At 44.1% G+C, this 18798-nt stretch overlaps 1 protein-coding gene across 5 annotated transcripts in view; it reads left to right on the forward strand.

Annotated features, from left to right (window-relative positions):
- Positions 1–18798, forward strand: part of LOC129815255 (roundabout homolog 2-like) — a 237940-nt gene that overhangs the window by 171673 nt on the left and 47469 nt on the right. For all 5 annotated transcript variants that reach the window (XM_055868890.1, XM_055868899.1, XM_055868907.1 and 2 more), the window contains exon 9: positions 7701–7906. In XM_055868890.1, coding sequence (XP_055724865.1) covers positions 7701–7906 — 206 coding nt within the window. The remainder of the gene's footprint in view (positions 1–7700; positions 7907–18798) is intronic.

Below are 18798 nucleotides of genomic sequence, written 5' to 3' on the forward strand. Positions count from 1 at the left end.
TTCGTCAGCCAACAAGATGAGTTGGCCTAACAAACAGCAAAAGCACTAGCCTATGTCAATCTACTATCCCCCAAAGTACAAAAGTTTACCTATTCTATTCTGTGCCAGAAATAAATATTCTAAACAGAGTCTGGTACAGTTGTGGGATGCAATAGATCCTAAATGAATGCAACCACTAGCATACTTTTTTTAATGCAATTGTCACACCCTGGCCATAGTTATCTTTTGTTTTCTTTATTATTTTAGTTAGGTCAGGGTGTGACATTTGGGATGTATGTGTTTAGTATTGCCTAGGGTTTTGTATGTTTATGGGGCAGTGTTCAGTCTAGGTGTATGTATGTCTATGGTTGCCTAGATTGGTTCTCAATTAGAGACAGCTGTCTATCGTTGTCTCTGATTGGGAACCATATTTAGGCAGCCATATTCATTAGGTAGTTCGTGGGTGATTGTCTATGTCTTTACGTTAGTTGCTTGTGTCTGCACTTTCGTTTTATAGCTTCACGGTCGTTTGTTGTTTTGTATAGTTTGTCAGTGTTCGTTTCGTTTTCGTCTTCAAAAAAAGAGAAGATGTATTGTTATCACGCTGCGCCTTGGTCCTCCTCTCTTCCACGTTACAACGATCGTGACAGCAATGTGGCTGACGCAACAGATCAGAACATTTAGCTTGACATCTCGTTAACTATTAGGCTATTTCTACACATTATAAGCGCAGCAATGCACACATGGCAGTAGGTGATAAGCGTGAATGTTCCATTAGTGGGAAAACACCATTATCAAAAGTGAGATTATGCATGTAATGCTTTGATTATAAAGGTGCATTTTTATGGTGAAAAGTATCTTCCCCAAACTTGAAACTCACGCGCTACTTATGTATGCCAGGTATGCTCTAAACTCATTGTAAAGTGGATTAATGTGTTTAATTTTAAGAAGTTATTTGGCCACTTTAGTTGTGATACAGTCTTATCAAAACATATAGGCCCAGTGGTGGAAAAAGTACCCAATTGTCATACTTGAGTAAAAGTAAAGATACCTCATTAGAAAATGACTAAAGTAAAAGTGAAAGTCAACCAGTAAAACACTGCTTGATTAAAAGTCTGAAAGTATTTGGTTTTAAATATACTTAAGTATCAAAAGCGAATGTAATTGCCAAAATATACTTTAGTATCAAAGTAAAAGTATAAATCATTTCACATTCCTTATATTAAGCAAACCAGAAGGCACTATTTTCTAGTTTTATATTCATTTACGGATAGCCAGGGGCACACTCCAACACTCAGACATAATTTACAAACCATGCATTTGTGTTTGGGAAGTCTGACAGATCAGAAATAAAAGGGATGAACAGGGATGTTCTCTTGATAAGTGTATGAATTGGACAATTTTTCTGTCCTGCTAAGCATTGTAAATGTAACGAGAACTTTTGGGTGTCAAGGAAAATGTATGGTGTAAAAAGTACATTATTTTCTTTAGGAATGTAGTGAAGTAAAAGTAAAAGTAGTCAAACATTTAAATAGTAAAGTAAAGTAGAGATACCCCAAAAAACTACGTCAGTAGTACTTTAAAGTATTTTTACACAAGTACTTTATACCACTGTATAGGCCTATAGGATAGGCTACATAAGGTGTGCAACTATGATTTGGAAAAGTGTCAAAAAAAGGCATTGTTTCTTGCCTTACGCTGGGCATCATTCACAAGTGATAATATGTAATTCACAAGTGATAGGCTAATATTGTCACCCATCAGACTATTCTTGATTTAATCTTGTCTTTACGCATACTAAATAATATATGTGTGAAATTTGTTTTGATTTAGAATGGACCATTATCATGCACCTGTCTCCAAACAGGGGAAGGGGAAAAAATACATGTCATCTATGCACTTAAATAGCGAATGGAGGACGCTTTTCCCGTGATTCATTTTCATGCCAGCCAGGTAGGCTATACTCTCGTTGTAAAGATAAGCAATGTGCTTAGTATTAGGAAAGTTGAGAAATAAATATAGTAGGCCTATAGAAAGCTGATTGGATCCTCTTTTTAATAGAGGCCGTCACTGTTTTCTCACGCAATTGCATCGCCTATAGATAGTAACATGAGCTCATGGGCTCTCATGAAGTGTTTGATTCAATTTTTGATGACATTTGCATTGATGTCAGCGTGATTGCAGGGGCAATAGAGTGCTGAGTACCAGGCAGTACCAGGCAGTTAGCAAGTTTGGTAGGCTACTAATGACCATCAGCAGCATCAGAGCTTGGAGAAGCCTAATTACCGTGACTAAACGGTGACGTGGAATTTGACTGCCTTCATGACTCGTGTCCGCCGGTGTGGAGGTAATATGGTCACTGAATCAGCCCTACTTCAAACCTCACATTTTTTAAATTAAGGGTTAAGGTTTTGGATAGAGTTAAAACATTAAAGCTCCAATGTGTAACTTTTTGGGCGACTTGACAAAATTCACTTAGTAATGTGAGTTATAGATATGTAATTCTCATTGCAAGCCTACCTGGCTAAGAAGCTGTAGATATGTTCTATGTGCACTATTTCTATGCTTCCTGTTTTAAAGTTACATTTTTGTAGCTTTTTCTTTCGGTTTTGTACACCAGCTTCAAGCATTTGAAAATACAATATTTTTGGTTATGGAACATATATTAACAACGGTTTAGATGGTACAATGATCACCTACACTATACTTGCTTGTTTGTCACATAAACTGAAATTAGGCAATTTCTGCGTAGTGCATCTTTAAGTTTAGGCATTCATTCCGAATGGTTACGTTAAGGGTTAAGGTAAAAATAATGTCAAAATTTGTCTCTACAACTGGAATTGAACACGGGACCTTCGGAACCCGGGAGAGGCTATACGGACATGCCTAGTGCCCAAATGTATTAGATATTTGGTGCAGCAAAAGTAGAGTGGAGATAAACAGATTCGGTTCAGTAAGTCATCCTATTGAGCCCTTCCCAGCTTGCTAGTTGATAGATGTTGCTAAAAAGAAGTTGCTTGCCTGCCAAAGTTGGAACTTGGGAGCGTGCTTAGAATAGTTTTTGTATGTAGTCGTTAATGCCGTAGTTGTAAGTTTTAGTTGAAAATCACTACAATAAATGTGCTTTAGCCTTCACCCTGGCCTGATGTTGGCTACACTATCTAGCTACTTCCCCTTCCTAACTGCGGCAAGCAGGATCGAAGGGACACTGTGCCCTGTGTTGTGGTGTTACCTGCATGCAGTGCAAACTCTCCCCATTGAGCAGTAGACTGTATCACTTTGACATCCACATGGTGACTAGTATCAAATACCAATATTACAAGTTAACTCTCGTGTAGGATGTTATCCTACTCTAAATAAAATCAAGTGGGATGGAATAAATTGCCCAATTTAGCTACCGCCAGTGACATGTTATGCTGCTACCTGGTGGGAGGCAACTGCTGGCCAGTGGGAAGCAGCACACGTCGGCAAGCACTAGCCTCTAAGCCCAACCATATTGCATTGCTCCAGGAGACCTGTTGCCCGGAGAAAAGATGCTAGCAAGCGCCTCAATAGAACACTGTTGCACTGGTCATTCGCAACTGCTTGTCATTATGTTAGCTAATTGGCATGCCACGGTGACATCCAGATGTCGACCGCAATACGACAAATTATTTCTCCCTCGACCATCGAAATAAACATCACTTTCTTTTACAAGTTTTAACTAGCGCCATACTGCTGTTGTTGCCAGCATAAACTAGTATGCTGGGAAGTTCTCATCAAGACCACTAACTGAACCGAATCCATTCATCCATTCATTCAAACTGGAACATGCTTACCACCCCAGCCATCCTACAATCGAAGCTTGATGCCCTCAATCTCACACAAATTATTAATGAACCTACCAGGTACCACCACAAAGCCGAAAACACGGGCACCCTCATAGATATCATAAGAAACAACTTGCCCTCTAAATACTCCTCTGCTGTTTTCAACCAAGATCTCAGCGATCACTGCCTCATTGCCTGCATCCGTAATGGGTCAGCGGTCAAACGACCTCCATTCATCACTGTCAAACCTGAAACACTGGAACACTAGAGCGAGCAGGCCTTTCTAATCGACCTGGCCGGGGTATCCTGGAAGGATATTGATCTCATCGCATCAGTAGAGGATGCCTGGTTATTTTTTTTAAGTGCCTTCCTCGCCATCTTAAATAAGCATGCCCCATTCAAGAAATTTAGAACCAGGAACAGATTTAGCCCTTGGTTCTCTCCAGACCTGACTGCCATTAACCAACACAAAAACATCCTATGGCGTTCTGCATTAGCATCGAACAGCCCCCATGATATGCAACTTTTCAGGGAAGCTAGAAACCAATATTCAAGCAGAAATTTGCTTCCTGCAACACAAACTCAAAAAATTTCTGGGACACTGTATAGTCCATGGAGAATAAGAACACTTCCTCCCAGCTGCCCACTGCACTTAGGATAGGAAACAATGTCACCACCAATAAATCCACTATAATTGAGAATTTCAATAAGCATTTTTCCATGGCTGGCCATGCTTTCCACCTGGCTACCCCTAACCCGGTCAACAGCAATGCACCCCCCACAGCAACTCGCCCAAGCCATCCCCATTTCTCCTTCTCCCAAATCCAGTCAGCTGATGTTCTGAAAGAGCTGCAAAATCTGGACCCCTACAAATAAGCCAGGCTAGACAATCTGGACCCTTTCTTTCTTAAATTATCTGCTGAAATTGTTGCAACCCCTATTACTAGACTGTTCAACCTCTTTCTTTCGTGAGAAAGAGTGTCTGAGATTCCCAAAGATTGGAAAGCAGCTGCGGTCATCCCCCTATTCAAAGGGGGGGGGGGGGGACAGACACTCATGACCCAAACTGCTACAGACCTATATCTATCCTACCCTGCCTTTCTAAGGTCTTCAAAAGCCAAGTCAACAAACAGATTACCGACCATTTCGAATCCCACCATACCTTCTCCGCTATGCAATCTGGGTTCAGAGCTGGTCATGGGTGCACCTCAGCCACTCTCAAGGTCCTTAACGATATCTTAACCGCCATCGATAAGAAACAATACTGTGGAGCCGTATTCATCGACCTGGCCAAGGCTTTCAACTCTGTCAATCACCACATCCTCATCGGCAGACTCGATAGCCTTGGTTTCTCAAATGATTGCCTCGCCTGGTTCACCAACTACTTCTCTGATAGAGTTCAGTGTGTCAAATCGGAGGGCCTGTTGTCCGGGCCTCTGGCAGTCTCTATGGGGGTGCCACAGGGTTCAATTCTTGGACCGACTCTCTTCTCTGTATACATCAATGATGTCGCTCTTGCTGCTGGTGAGTCTCTGATCCACCTCTATGCAGACGACACCATTCTGTATACTTCTGGCCCTTCTTTGGACACTGTGTTAACAACCCTCCAGACGAACTTCAATGCCATACAATTCTCCTTCCGTGGCCTACAATTGCTCTTAAATACAAGTAAAATTAAATGCATGCTCTTCAACCGATCGCTGCCTGCACCTGCCCGCCCGTCCAACACCACTACTCTGGACGGTTCTGACTTAGAATATGTGGACAACTACATTTACATTTACATTTACACATTTAAGTCATTTAGCAGACGCTCTTATCCAGAGCGACTTACAAGTACATACATTCATACTTTTTTGTACTACAAATACCTAGGTGTCTGGTTAGACTGTAAACTCTCCTTCCAGACTCACATCAAACATCTCCAATCCAAAGTTAAATCTAGAATTGGCTTCCTATTTCGCAACAAAGCATTATTCACTCATGCTGCCACATACCCTTGTAAAACTGACCATCCTACCGATCCTCAACTTCGGCGATGTCATTTACAAAATAGTCTCCAATACCCTACTCAATAAATTGGATGCAGTCTATTACAGTGCCATCCATTTTGTCACCAAAGCCCCATATACTACCAACCACCGCGACCTGTACGCACTCGTTGGCTGGCCCTCGCTTCATACTCGTTGCCAAACCGACTGGCTCCAGGTCATCTATAAGACCCTGCTAGGTAAAGTCCCCCTTATCTCAGCTCGCTGGTCACCATAGCAGCACCCACCTGTAGCACGTGCTCCAGCAGGTATATCTCTCTGGTCACCGCCAAAACCAATTCTTCCTTTGGCCGCCTCTCCTTCCAGTTCTCTGCTGCCAATGATTGGAACGAACTACAAAAATCTCTGAAACTGGAAACACTTATCTCCCTCACTAGCTTTAAGCACCAGCTATCAGAGCAGCTCACATAGCCCATCTATAATTTAGCACTTGTACATAGCCCATCTATAATTTAGCACTTGTACATAGCCCATCTATAATTTAGCCCAAACAACTAGCTCTCCCCCTACTGTACTTCTTTTTTTTGGGGGGGGTGGTCCTTTGCACCCCATTATTTCTATCTCTACTTTGCACATTCTTCCACTGCAAATCTACCATTCCAGTGTTTTACTTGCTATATTGTATTTACTTCGCCACCATGGCCTTTTTTTTCTTTTTTGCCTTTACCTCCCTTATCTCACCTCATTTGCTAACTTACTTATTTTTCTACTGTATTATTGACTGTATGTTTGTTTTACTCCCTGTGTAGCTCTGTGTTGTTGTATGTGTCGAACTGCTTTGCTTTATCTTGGCCAGGTCGCAATTGTAAATGAGAACTTGTTCTCAACTTGCCTACCTGGTTAAATAAAGCTGAAATAAAAAATTTAATAAATAGAAATCTACACTACACTCTCAGCTGCGTGACATACGTCATCAATTTGGGCACCGGGCGTATCCATATATACTCTCCCATTCCACCGCCGCTATCCACGCCTTAGCAAACCCAAGCCTACTTGATCGTAATAGCGATCTATTGGCCGCTTTCGAAGGCATTTACAGATGTCCTCAGGACATGGACAGGCGTACAATCTTGAGCGGTCTGGCTGGAAAAATTATGCAAGAAAGAAGTAATCTTTTGTTATAGCATCTGATTACAGTTAAGTCATATTTTTTGAGTCTAGCAATTGTTCAATATTAATCATACAATGCGGTGCTGACAATTATTACGTATACAGTGGCTATAGTATAAAGGTCTCGGCAGGAAAGTTAGCAGAGTAAAAGGATGTCTCACTCTATAAAGGCTGGTGTCTGATTGGTTTCTCTGCATTTCTGGTTTAGTGACTATGTCCTCTGAGTCTGAAGGAGCTGTGATAGAATTTTAGAGCTCTAGAACCTGGTGCAAATACTCTGTCTGAATTGAGACTAACAGCACTGATAAGCAGGGGAAGAAGAGACAATATTAAAAGATTGAACACCCCAGAAATGCAGTGGCTTGTTTCTTGTCTGAGGGAGGGAGCTGTGAGGTGCAGCAGTGAGTCAGAGGAGGAAGAGAAGGAGGAAGAGAAGGAAGGAGGGAGGGTGTGAATGTGTTATGAGGAAGGCAGGGTAATTAGCGCCGTAGGCGAGCCATCGTTATTCTACACCTTGTAAATAGAGCGCTATGGTGTGATGTGGTGCCATTAGCACACACTATCAGAAATCTGCAAACGACCCCCAAAACAGGTACCCCCTATCACAACAGATACATCAAGAAGACCTAGCGCCTCCAATGATAAATTCATGAACATTTATGGGGTCAAATTTGTAATTTAGTATAGCACTAAACTGTAATTCATAGTTTGTGTTTCAATGTTTTCATTGTGATTCCTTGTTTTTCTCCAGCCTCAAAGGACCGCCCCCCACCCATCATCCGGCAGGGCCCGTCCAACCAGACGCAGGCTGTTGGGGGTGTGGCCTTGCTGAGGTGCCAGGTGTCAGGGGACCCAGAGCCCACCGTTACCTGGCTGAAGGATGGCCTCAGTCTGCTGGGGAAGGACCTTCGCATGGCCCTGCTGGAGCCTGGCAGCCTGCAGATCCAAAGCACCAGGGTGGGTTCATAGGACTGATGCTGTACAAACACAATACACACAGTCACAGCAGCAAGCCTCCACACTCTGTTCACTCATGATTGATTTGGCCATGAGTCTGCCTGCCATAGTGACTCCATCTTTTCTCTCTCTGCTTCTCTACTTCCATTGCCTTCATTTCAATAAACTGCCCATTCTTTACAGTTTCTCTCTATTCTCAAAGGCAGGTTGTTAAGGTTTGTGTGTGTGTGTGTGTGTGCGTGCTTACGTGTGTTTATGCGCTTGCCTCACATTTTTTATTTTATTTTATCCATTATTTTATATTGCTTGTGAGAGAGAAGAGACAAATTCCCATCTGATATCAGTTGGATCTAATTCAAATGGACAAGTGCAGGCAGGTTGCCTTTAAAGATGAATAGAGGGTATTGATTTTTATAAGTCATTTAAAGCTGTCATTTAGAGCCATTCGCCTAGGCAGCATTTAGAGATGCTCTAACCCAAGGACAGTGATTGGGGGGATTGCAACCATGTAAGGGACAGATCGAAATTGACAAATAACAATACATGTAAAAACACATCCCTCCCTATCTTGTAGGCTTACCCAGTATCGAATCTCTGAATTTCATTCGACATTTTGGTGTTTTGTACCAGATGTCTCTTTCCATTCATCAAATTGAATCTGCACAGTTTGGATTGATTGATTGATTCAAAGTAAAAAATATACATACAGTGCATTCGGAAAGTATTAAGACACCTTCACTTGTTCCACATTTTGTTACGTTACAGCCTTATTCTAAAATTGCTTCAAGAGGGCCACCGTTGTTCCTGTTCCCAAGAAAGCTAAGGTAACTGAGCTAAACGACTACCGCCCCGTAGCACTCACTTCCGTCATCATGAAATGCTTTGAGAGACTAGTCAAGGACCATATCACCTCCACCCTACCGGACACCCTAGACCCACTCCAATTTGCTTACCGACCCAATAGGTCCACAGACGACGCAATCGCAACCACACTGCACACTGCCCTAACCCATCTGGACAAGAGGAATACCTATGTGAGAATGCTGTTCATCGACTACAGCTCAGCATTTAACACCATAGTACCCTCCAAACTCGTCATCAAGCTCGAGACCCTGGGTCTCGACCCCGCCCTGTGCAACTGGGTCCTGGACTTCCTGACGGGCCGCCCCCAGGTGGTGAGGGTAGGTAACAACATCTCCACCCCGCTGATCCTCAACACTGGGGCCCCACAAGAGTGCGTTCTGAGCCCTCTCCTGTACTCCCTGTTCACCCACGACTGCGTGGCCATGCACGCCTCCAACTCAATCATCAAGTTTGCGGATGACACTACAGTGGTAGGCTTGATTACCAACAACGACGAGACGCCTACAGGGAGGAGGTGAGGGCCCTCGGAGTGTGGTGTCAGGAAAATAACCTCACACTCAACGTCAACAAAACAAAGGAGATGATTGTGGACTTCAGGAAACAGCAGAGGGAGCACCCCCCTATCCACATCGACGGGTCAGTAGTGGAGAAGGTGGAAAGTTTTAAGTTCCTCGGTGTACACATCACGGACAAACTGAATTGGTCCACCCACACAGACAGCGTTGTGAAGAAGGCGCAGCAGCGCCTCTTCAACCTCAGGAGGCTGAAGAAATTCGGCTTGTCACCAAAAGCACTCACAAACTTCTACAGATGCACAATCGAGAGCATCCTGTCGGGCTGTATCACCGCCTGGTACGGCAACTGCTCCGCCCACAACCGTAAGGCTCTCCAGAGGGTAGTGAGGTCTGCAGAACGCATCACCGGGGGCAAACTACCTGCCCTCCAGGACACCTACACCACCCGATGTCACAGGAAGGCCATAAAGATCATCAAGGACAACAACCACCCAAGCCACTGCCTGTTCACCCCGCTATCATCCAGAAGGCGAGGTCAGTACAGGTGCATCAAAGCAGGGACCGAGAGACTGAAAAACAGCTTCTATCTCAAGGCCATCAGACTGTTAAACAGCCACCACTAACATTTAGCGGCCGCTGCCAACATACTGACTCAACTCCAGCCACTTTAAAAATGGGAATTGATGGAAATTATGTAAAAATGTACCACTAGCCACTTTAAACAATGCCACTTAATATAATGTTTACATACCCTACATTACCCATCTCATATGTATATGTATATACTGTACTCTATATCATCTACTGCATCTTGCCATCTTTATGTAATACATGTACCACTAGCCACTTTAAACTATGCCACTTTATGTTTACATACCCTACAGTACTCATCTCATATGTATATACCGTACTCTATACCATCTACTGCATCTTGCCTATGCCGTTCTGTACCATCACTCATTCATATATCTTTATGTACATATTCTTTATCCCTTTACACTTGCGTGTACAGTGATCCCTCGCCACTTCGCGGTTCACTTATCGCGGATTCGCTATTTCGCGGATTTTCATAATGCATATTTTTTTTTTTTTTGGTGCATTGTGCTCTGCATTCTGATTCGCTAAAAACTCACTCCCGCTTCTTGTATCAAAACATGCTACGAATTGTGCTATCATTTTGTCGTCTCGTGCAGTTATGTGTACGAACATCGCTTAGCAACCATGGTGCGAATGGCCACTGAACTTAAGCGAGTAGCTGAGGAATGGGACCCTTTGATGAGCCGTTCATTACAGTTCTCCAACGTAATCGATGGTGGCATGTCGGTGTACAAGGATCTTTTTGCAAAGAAGAAAAAAGAGCGACAACAGCTGCCTATCACTATGTTCTTCTCCCGAACAAACACACCTGCACCGCGGGCTTCAGAAGAAGAGAACACTGCAGAGCGCAGTCAGGATGCAGCGGCCCAGTCTGAAGAGCAGTGAAACGGCCTACACGTGAGTCACTGTATTTGTATACATGTAATAGTTGCTAATTGTAAAAAAAAAAAAAGTTTTCTATTTCGCGGATTTCACTTATCGCGGGTCATTTTCGGAACGTAACCCCCGCGATAAACGAGGGATTACTGTATAAGTTAGTAGTTGTGGAATTGTTAGGTTAGATTACTTGTTGTTATTACTGCATTGTCGGAACTAGAAGCACAAGCATTTCGCTACACTCGCATTAACATCTGCTAACCATGTGTATGTGACAAATAAAATTTGATTTGATTTGATTTGATTTGATTTGAAATTGATTAAATGTTTATTTTCCTCATCATTCTAAACACAATACCGTGCGATGACAAAGCGAAAACAGGTTTTTATACATTTTTGCAAATGTATTGAATTGAATAACAGAAATACCTTATTTACATAATTATTCAGAGCCTTTGCTATGAGACTTGAAATTGAGCGCAGGTGCATCCTGTTTCCATTGATCATCCTTGAGATGTTTCTACAACTTTATTGGAGTCCACCAGTGGGAAATTCAATCGATTGGACATGATTTGGAAAGGTACACACCTGTCTATATAAGGTCCCAGTTGACAGTGCATGTCAGAGCAAAAACCAAGCCATGAGGTCAAAGGACTTGTCCGTAGAGCCCCGAGACAGGATTGAGTCGAGGCACACATCTGGGGAAGGGTACCAAAACATTTCTGCTGCATTGAACCATTGGCCTTCATCATTGTTCAATGGAAGAAGTTTGGAACCACCAAGACTCTTCCTAGAGCTGGCCGCCCGGCTAAACTGACTAATCAGGGGAGAAGGGCCTTGGTCAGGGAGGTGAACAAGAACCCGATGGTCACTCTGACAGAGCTCTAGAGATCCTCTGTGGAAATGGGAGAACCTTCCAGAAGGACAACCATTTCTGCTGCACTCCACCAATCAGGCCTTTATTGTAGAGTGGCCAGATGGAAGCCACTCCTCATTAAAAGACACATGACAGCCCACTTGGAGTTTGCCTAAAGGACTCTCAGACTATGAGAAACAAGATTCTCTGGTCTGATGAAACCAAGATTGAACTATTTGACCTGAATGCCAAGCATCACGTCTGGAGTAAATCTGGCACCATCCCTTTGTTGAAACATGGTCGTGGCAGAATCATGCTGTGGGGATGTTTTTCAGTGGCAGGGACTGGGAGACTAGTCGGGATCAAGGAAAATATGAAGGGAACAATGTACTGAGAGATCCATAATAATAACCTGCTACAGAGCGCTCAGGACCTCAGACTGGGGAGAAAGTTCACATTTTAACAGGACAAAAACCCTAAGCACACAGACAAGACAACATAAGAGTGGCTTCGGGACAAGTCTCTGAATGTCTTTGAGGGCCCAGCCAGAGCCCGGACTTGATCCAGATCTAACATATCTGGAGAGCCCTGAAAATAGCTGTGCAGCGACCCTCCCCATCCAACCTGACAGAGCTTGAGCAGATCTGTAGAAGAATGGGAGAAACTCCTCAAATACAGGTGTGCCAAGCTTGTAGCGTCATACCCAAGAAGCCTCGAGGCTGTAATCGCTGCCAAAGGTGTTTCAACAAAGTACTGAGTAAGGAGTCTGAGTACTTATGTAAATGTGATATTTCATTTTTTTTATTTTTAACATATTTGCAAAACTTTATAAAAACTTGTTTTTGCTTTGTCATTATTGGGTATTGTATGTAGATTGATGAGAGAAAAAAATATTTCATACAAGGCTGTAACGTAATAAAATGTGGAAAACGTCAAGGGGTCTGAATACTTTCTGAAAACAGAAATCATTTTTAAAGTGACTGGGATTGCACAATAAAGTCAGGGACTTTGTGGTCACATTGTGGTCACTACATTTTCTGCAGCACATGTTGCAGAAATATAAGGACTGAATGCACGCCTAATTTACACTTCTCCATCTGGCTTTTGGGGGTCACCTTATTTTTTAACATGTATTGGATAACGGCTCAATCATTTGGGCTTTTTTGGGCTTGGGCTCATAACATTTATTAAATGCATGACTCATCAGCCTCAGGTAGCATCAGACTTGAATTTTCATGCCGATCAAAGCTCTAATCAAATCCAGACATACATGTATTAATATGCTTTAGAATGGCACTTCCGGTTTGGGCGGGAAATACCGGATAACCTGGGAGAAAAGTGGTTATTCTCGAGGTGGAACATTTTGTAAAATACCGGGAAATTATTCAAACCTAGTCTGTAGCTTATTTTTGAGATGTTTGGGGCTGCTGGTGAACCATGATGTGCAGGCATAATCAAAGTGACACTGGACTAGCACACTTGACAGAGTCTTTAGGGTGTCTATAGGTTTCCATCTAATTGGCAACAGATTTTCATGTGAAAATTCTAAAATATGCATCAAAACAATATGCATATTTCAGGGTTTCCTTTTGGAAAATGTGTCGCCTGACAATGTGACTGGGAAGATTTGAATTTACTAGACATGAGAAATTTACCGGACATCCATTTGCATTCAGATCCGACTTGGCGGCACCAGCGCCATCAGTAAATGAGGGTTATTGGCCAAATGAGCCACATTTACGTGACCCTAAAAACAACCTATATCAAATTACCTAATCATTATTCCTTATGTTTCGATGTGTAGCATATGCAACAACAAAAAATATTGTTTTTTAGGCTTCTTTCCTAAAAAAAATATTGTCCACCTCACAATTCAGCTGTCAGAGATTTGAGCACTAAATGCATTGCATGCATAGGCTTAGGTGTCCACTATATGATATTAACATTACAAAATATATAGAGCCTATATAAGGAAGAGAAGCATAGGCCTAGCCCCAGAGAGATAGAGACAGATATTACATTTACATTTAAGTCATTTAGCAGACGCTCTTATCCAGAGCGACTTACAAATTGGTGCATTCACCTTATGACATCCAGTGGAACAGCCACTTTACAATAGTGCATCTAAATCTTTTAGGGGGGGGGGGGGGGGGGCAGAAGGATTGCTTTATCCTATCCTAGGTATTCCTTGAAGAGGTGGGGTTTCAGGTGTCTCCGGAAGGTGGTGATGACTCCGCTGTCCTGGCGTCGTGAGGGAGTTTGTAGATATGCTTGTGACATGCTAACACACTGACATGCATTTCTTTATGTCAGATGGCTAGATAGTACAGATGTACAGAAGGAGGCTAATTTGTTATTTTTCAATCAGAATATCTGGTATAAGGATAAGCATTGTTTTATTAGATTATAGTAGTAACTCTGGTAGGCATGAAACATTCTTCCTCACCTCAAGTTCTACTGTTGGAGTCAGTTGGAGCGCCAGTGCACACTGCCTTCATATCATATGCTTGCAGTGGCTAAAGCTTAATATTAGCCACACCAAACCTTCACTAAAGTGTATTATTAAGGTAATGTCAAAAGTAATTTAAGCCATTGTTTATAGGGAAAATACGAGCAGGCTGTCACGTTCCTGACCTATTTATGTTAGTTGTTATGTGTGTTAGTTGGTCAGGACGTGAGGTTGGGTGGGCATTCTATGTTTTCTGTTTCTGTGTTGGTTTTGGGTTGCCTGGTATGGCTCTTAATTAGAGGCAGGTGTTTGGCGTTCCTCTAATTAAGAGTCATATTTAGGTAGGCGTTGTCACAGTGTTCGTTGTGGGTGATTGTCTCCTGTGTCTGTGTTATGTCTTACACCATACGGGATTGTTTCGGTTGTTCGTTTCGTTTCGTTTCGATGTCGTCTGTTTCCTGTACGTGAGTTTATGTTTAGTTATGTAAGTTTATGTTCAGGTTTCGTCAACGTCATTTTCTTGTTTTGTAGTTTTGAAAGTGTTTTGTTTTGTTTCGTGTTGCCATCGTATTTATAATAAAGATGGCTTATTTCCCTCATGCTGCGTTTTGGTCTGAAGATCCTTCTCTCCTCACCTTGTCCGAGGATGAGGAGAGAGACAGCCGTTACAGAATCACCCACCACGCTAAGACCAAGCGGCAAGGGAAAACTAAACGGAGTAAGGGACAGGAGAGAAAGGAGCAATGGACATGGGATGATGTATTGGACGGAAAGGGTTGCTACACTTGGGAGGAGATCCTGGCTGGTAGGGATCGCCTCCCATGGGAACAGGTGGAGGCACTGAGGAGAGCAGAGGCTACCGGGGAGAGGAACCGGAGCTATGAGGGAACGCGTCTGGCACGGAAGCCAAAAAAGCCCGTAAGTAATTCCCAAAAATTTCTTGGGGGGGGGCTAGGAGGTAGTGGGCCAAGGGCAGGTAGGAGACCTGCGCCCACTTCCCAGGCTTACCGTGGAGAGCGGGAGTACGGGCAGGCGCCGTGTTACGCAGTAGAGCGCACGGTGTCTCCTGTACGAGTGCATAGCCCAGTGCGGGTTATTCCACCTCCCCGCACTGGGAGGGCTAGATTGGGTATTGAGCCAGGTGTCATGAGGCCGGCTCAACGCGTCTGGTCTCCAGTGCGTCTCCTCGGGCGGCATACATGGCACCTGCCTTACGCATGGTTTCCCCGGTTCGCCTACATAGGCCGGTGCGGGTTATTCCACCTCCCCGCACTGGTCGGGCATTCAACCAGGTAAGGTTGGGCAGGCTCAATGCTCAAGAGTGCCAGTACGTCTCCACGGTCCGGTATTTCCGGCACCACCTCCCCGCCCCAGCCTAGTACCTACAGTGTCTACACTACGCACTAGGCTACCAGTGCGTATCCTAAGCCCTGTTCCTCCTCCACGCACTCTCCCTGTAGTGCGTGTATCTAGCCCGGTGCCTCCAGTTCCGGCCCCACGCACTAAGCTACCAGTGCGTCTCCAGAGCCCTGTACAAACTGTATCTTCTCCCCCTACTAATCCTGATGTGCTTGTCCTCAGCCCGGCGTCACCAGTGCCGGTACCACGCATCAGTTATAGAGTGGGCTTTGAGAATACAGTGTGCCCTGTCCCTGCTCCCCGCACTAGTAGGAAGGTGCTTATCCTTAGCCCGGTGCCTCCAGTTCCGGCACCACGCACCAGGTCTACAGTGCACCGTATCCGGCCAGAGCCATCCGTCTCCCCAGCGCCATCTGAGCCATCCGTCTCCCCAGCGCCGTCTGAGCCATCCGTCTGCCAGGAGCCTGCAAAGCCGCCCGTCTGCCATGAGCCTGCAAAGCCGCCCGTCTGCCATGAGCCTACAGAGCCATCCACCAGACAGGAGCCGCTAGAGCCGTCAGCCAGACAGGAGCCGCTAGAGCCGTCAGCCAGACAGGATCTGCCAGAGCCGCCAACCAGACAGGATCTGCCAGAGCCGCCAACCAGACAGGATCTGCCAGAGCCGCCAACCAGACAGGATCTGCCAGAGCCGCCAGCGAGCCATGAGCAGCGAGAGCCGTCAGAGAGCCATGAGCAGCCAGAGCCGTCAGAGAGCCATGAGCAGCCAGAGCCGTCAGAGAGCCATGAGCAGCCAGAGCCGTCAGAGAGCCATGAGCAGCCAGAGCCGTCAGAGAGCCATGAGCAGCCAGAGCCGTCAGAGCGCCATGAGCGTCGAGAGCCGTCAGCCTGCCATGAGCGTCGAGAGCCGTCAGCCTGCCATGAGCGTCGAGAGCCGTCAGCCTGCCATGAGCGTCGAGAGCCGTCAGCCTGCCATGAGCGTCGAGAGCCGTCAGCCTGCCATGAGCGTCGAGAGCCGTCAGCCTGCCATGAGCGTCGAGAGCCGTCAGCCTGCCATGAGCGTCGAGAGCCGTCAGCCTGCCATGAGCGTCGAGAGCCGTCAGCCAGCCATGAGCTGCCCTTCAGCCTGAAACGGCTAGATACCCAGAACTGCCCATCAGTCCAGAGCTGTCTCTCTGTCCGGAGCTGCCTTTCAGTCCGGAGTTGCCCCTCTATCCTGATCTCCCTCTCTATCTTGATCTACCTCTATAATCTTATCTATCCCTCTGTCTTGATTTATCTCTCTGTCCCGGTGCTGTCCTTATTAGTGATGTTATTAAGAGGATTTTGTGGGGGAAAAAAGAGGGTGGACATTCTTGGAGGGAGGAAGCTAGGATGGATTATGGTGGGGTGGGGACCTCGCCCGGAGCCTGAGCCACCACCGTGGTTAGATGCCCACCCAGACCCTCCCCTAGACTTTGTGCTGGTGCGTCCGGAGTTCGCACCTTGTGGGGGGGGTAATGTCACGTTCCTGACCTATTTATGTTAGTTGTTATGTGTGTTAGTTGGTCAGGACGTGAGGTTGGGTGGGCATTCTATGTTTTCTGTTTCTGTGTTGGTTTTGGGTTGCCTGGTATGGCTCTTAATTAGAGGCAGGTGTTTGGCGTTCCTCTAATTAAGAGTCATATTTAGGTAGGCGTTGTCACAGTGTTCGTTGTGGGTGATTGTCTCCTGTGTCTGTGTTATGTCTTACACCATACGGGATTGTTTCGGTTGTTCGTTTCGTTTCGTTTCGATGTCGTCTGTTTCCTGTACGTGAGTTTATGTTTAGTTATGTAAGTTTATGTTCAGGTTTCGTCAACGTCGTTTTCTTGTTTTGTAGTTTTGAAAGTGTTTTTGTTTTGTTTCGTGTTGCCATCGTATTTATAATAAAGATGGCTTATTTCCCTCATGCTGCGTTTTGGTCTGAAGATCCTTCTCTCCTCACCTCGTCCGAGGATGAGGAGAGAGACAGCCGTTACACAGGCAAACGCAGCATTAAAGTTGGAACTTAATTTGGTTTAAACCTTTACAGAAGTTTTGAACAGGCTATATTGCAGCAATTACCAACAAAGGCAAGTGCCTACCATACCCAACAAATGACAGAAAAAAGTATAATGTTATTTATTTTAAAACAGGCCTACTTATAACCTATCTAAGCACACAATTAAAAAGACAGATGTAATTGTAGCCAATGAAAATGTCTCAAAATATTTAAACAAAACAGGTTTTTCATATTTAAAGAACTGGTTTTGAATAATAAATAAGCTTACAAAAATAACAGTTATATACAGTAATAATAATACAGATAAAACAAATTACTATAAAGCTCCAAAATGCTGCATTCTTCAGATCTTAGTCCACAACAATATTAAAAAGTACATTAAATTCCCCTCATAAGCTTTTCACAATACTGTAGGCATAGCATACTCTTTTTCCTCTTTTGTTTTACTTCAATGAAAAAGGCCTCCATCTTCACAATCAACAGTAGCCAAGGCCAAGGCTCCTCTGTTGCTCTCTCTCTCCTCAACAGCAGGCGTACGTGAGCGCAAGGCGTGAGAGAATGGTGCTGACGATCGAATTCGGGGTATAGGCTATGATAGACAGCCTCTTCTGGACAATTTGGCCTTCTACAATTTAATTTATTGGCTTTGAATTTTTTTATCGCCCAAATGCAGGCAATTACCATATACATAACGGAAAACCTGGAGTATTTTCCAATCATAGTTGTGTTTCCATTAAATTGACTTGTTGCAGATAAAATCTGTGCGTAAATACATAGTGCACATACAAAAATATATTTTGGGTTTAAATTGCTATGTACCGAATAAAAAATACAAGGTAAAAGGGTTTCCAATGCATGTTCAACTCTAGGCCTGCTGAAGGTTTTGTCACAAAAATGTTGTGTAGGTATAGCGAATGTGCCCACCAGTATTGACACATGCGGTCTAGTCAACAGCTTGCAGATACAGTGCAGGTATAGCCTACTACATCATGATATTATTATGGACAAAGTGTGAGATTATTTTTATTTGTCAAACGGCAGCCAAGCATCGATCATCGTGTCAACAGAATAAGACCCTCAATATCTATTGAAAGGAGCATCAACCTTATCAATGTGCACTTTCACCACCCTGTGAAGTTCATCAGAACTTATTTCATCTGTAGCCTAATAAACTGTATTCTTTCCTATGATGTGTTGACATTTTTTATCAGACATGTAGGATACTTTACTCGCATAAACAATTTGGATGGAAACCTGGTTAATGTCGAGCTATTTTGAGGATGCTGGAATGATATTTTGGATGAACGTGCGCATGCCTACAGGAAACTTTTGAAGTAGCATAATCAGATGGCACAT

The sequence above is a fragment of the Salvelinus fontinalis genome, chromosome 2, assembly GCF_029448725.1.
Source record: "Salvelinus fontinalis isolate EN_2023a chromosome 2, ASM2944872v1, whole genome shotgun sequence".
Lineage (NCBI taxonomy): Eukaryota > Metazoa > Chordata > Actinopteri > Salmoniformes > Salmonidae > Salvelinus > Salvelinus fontinalis.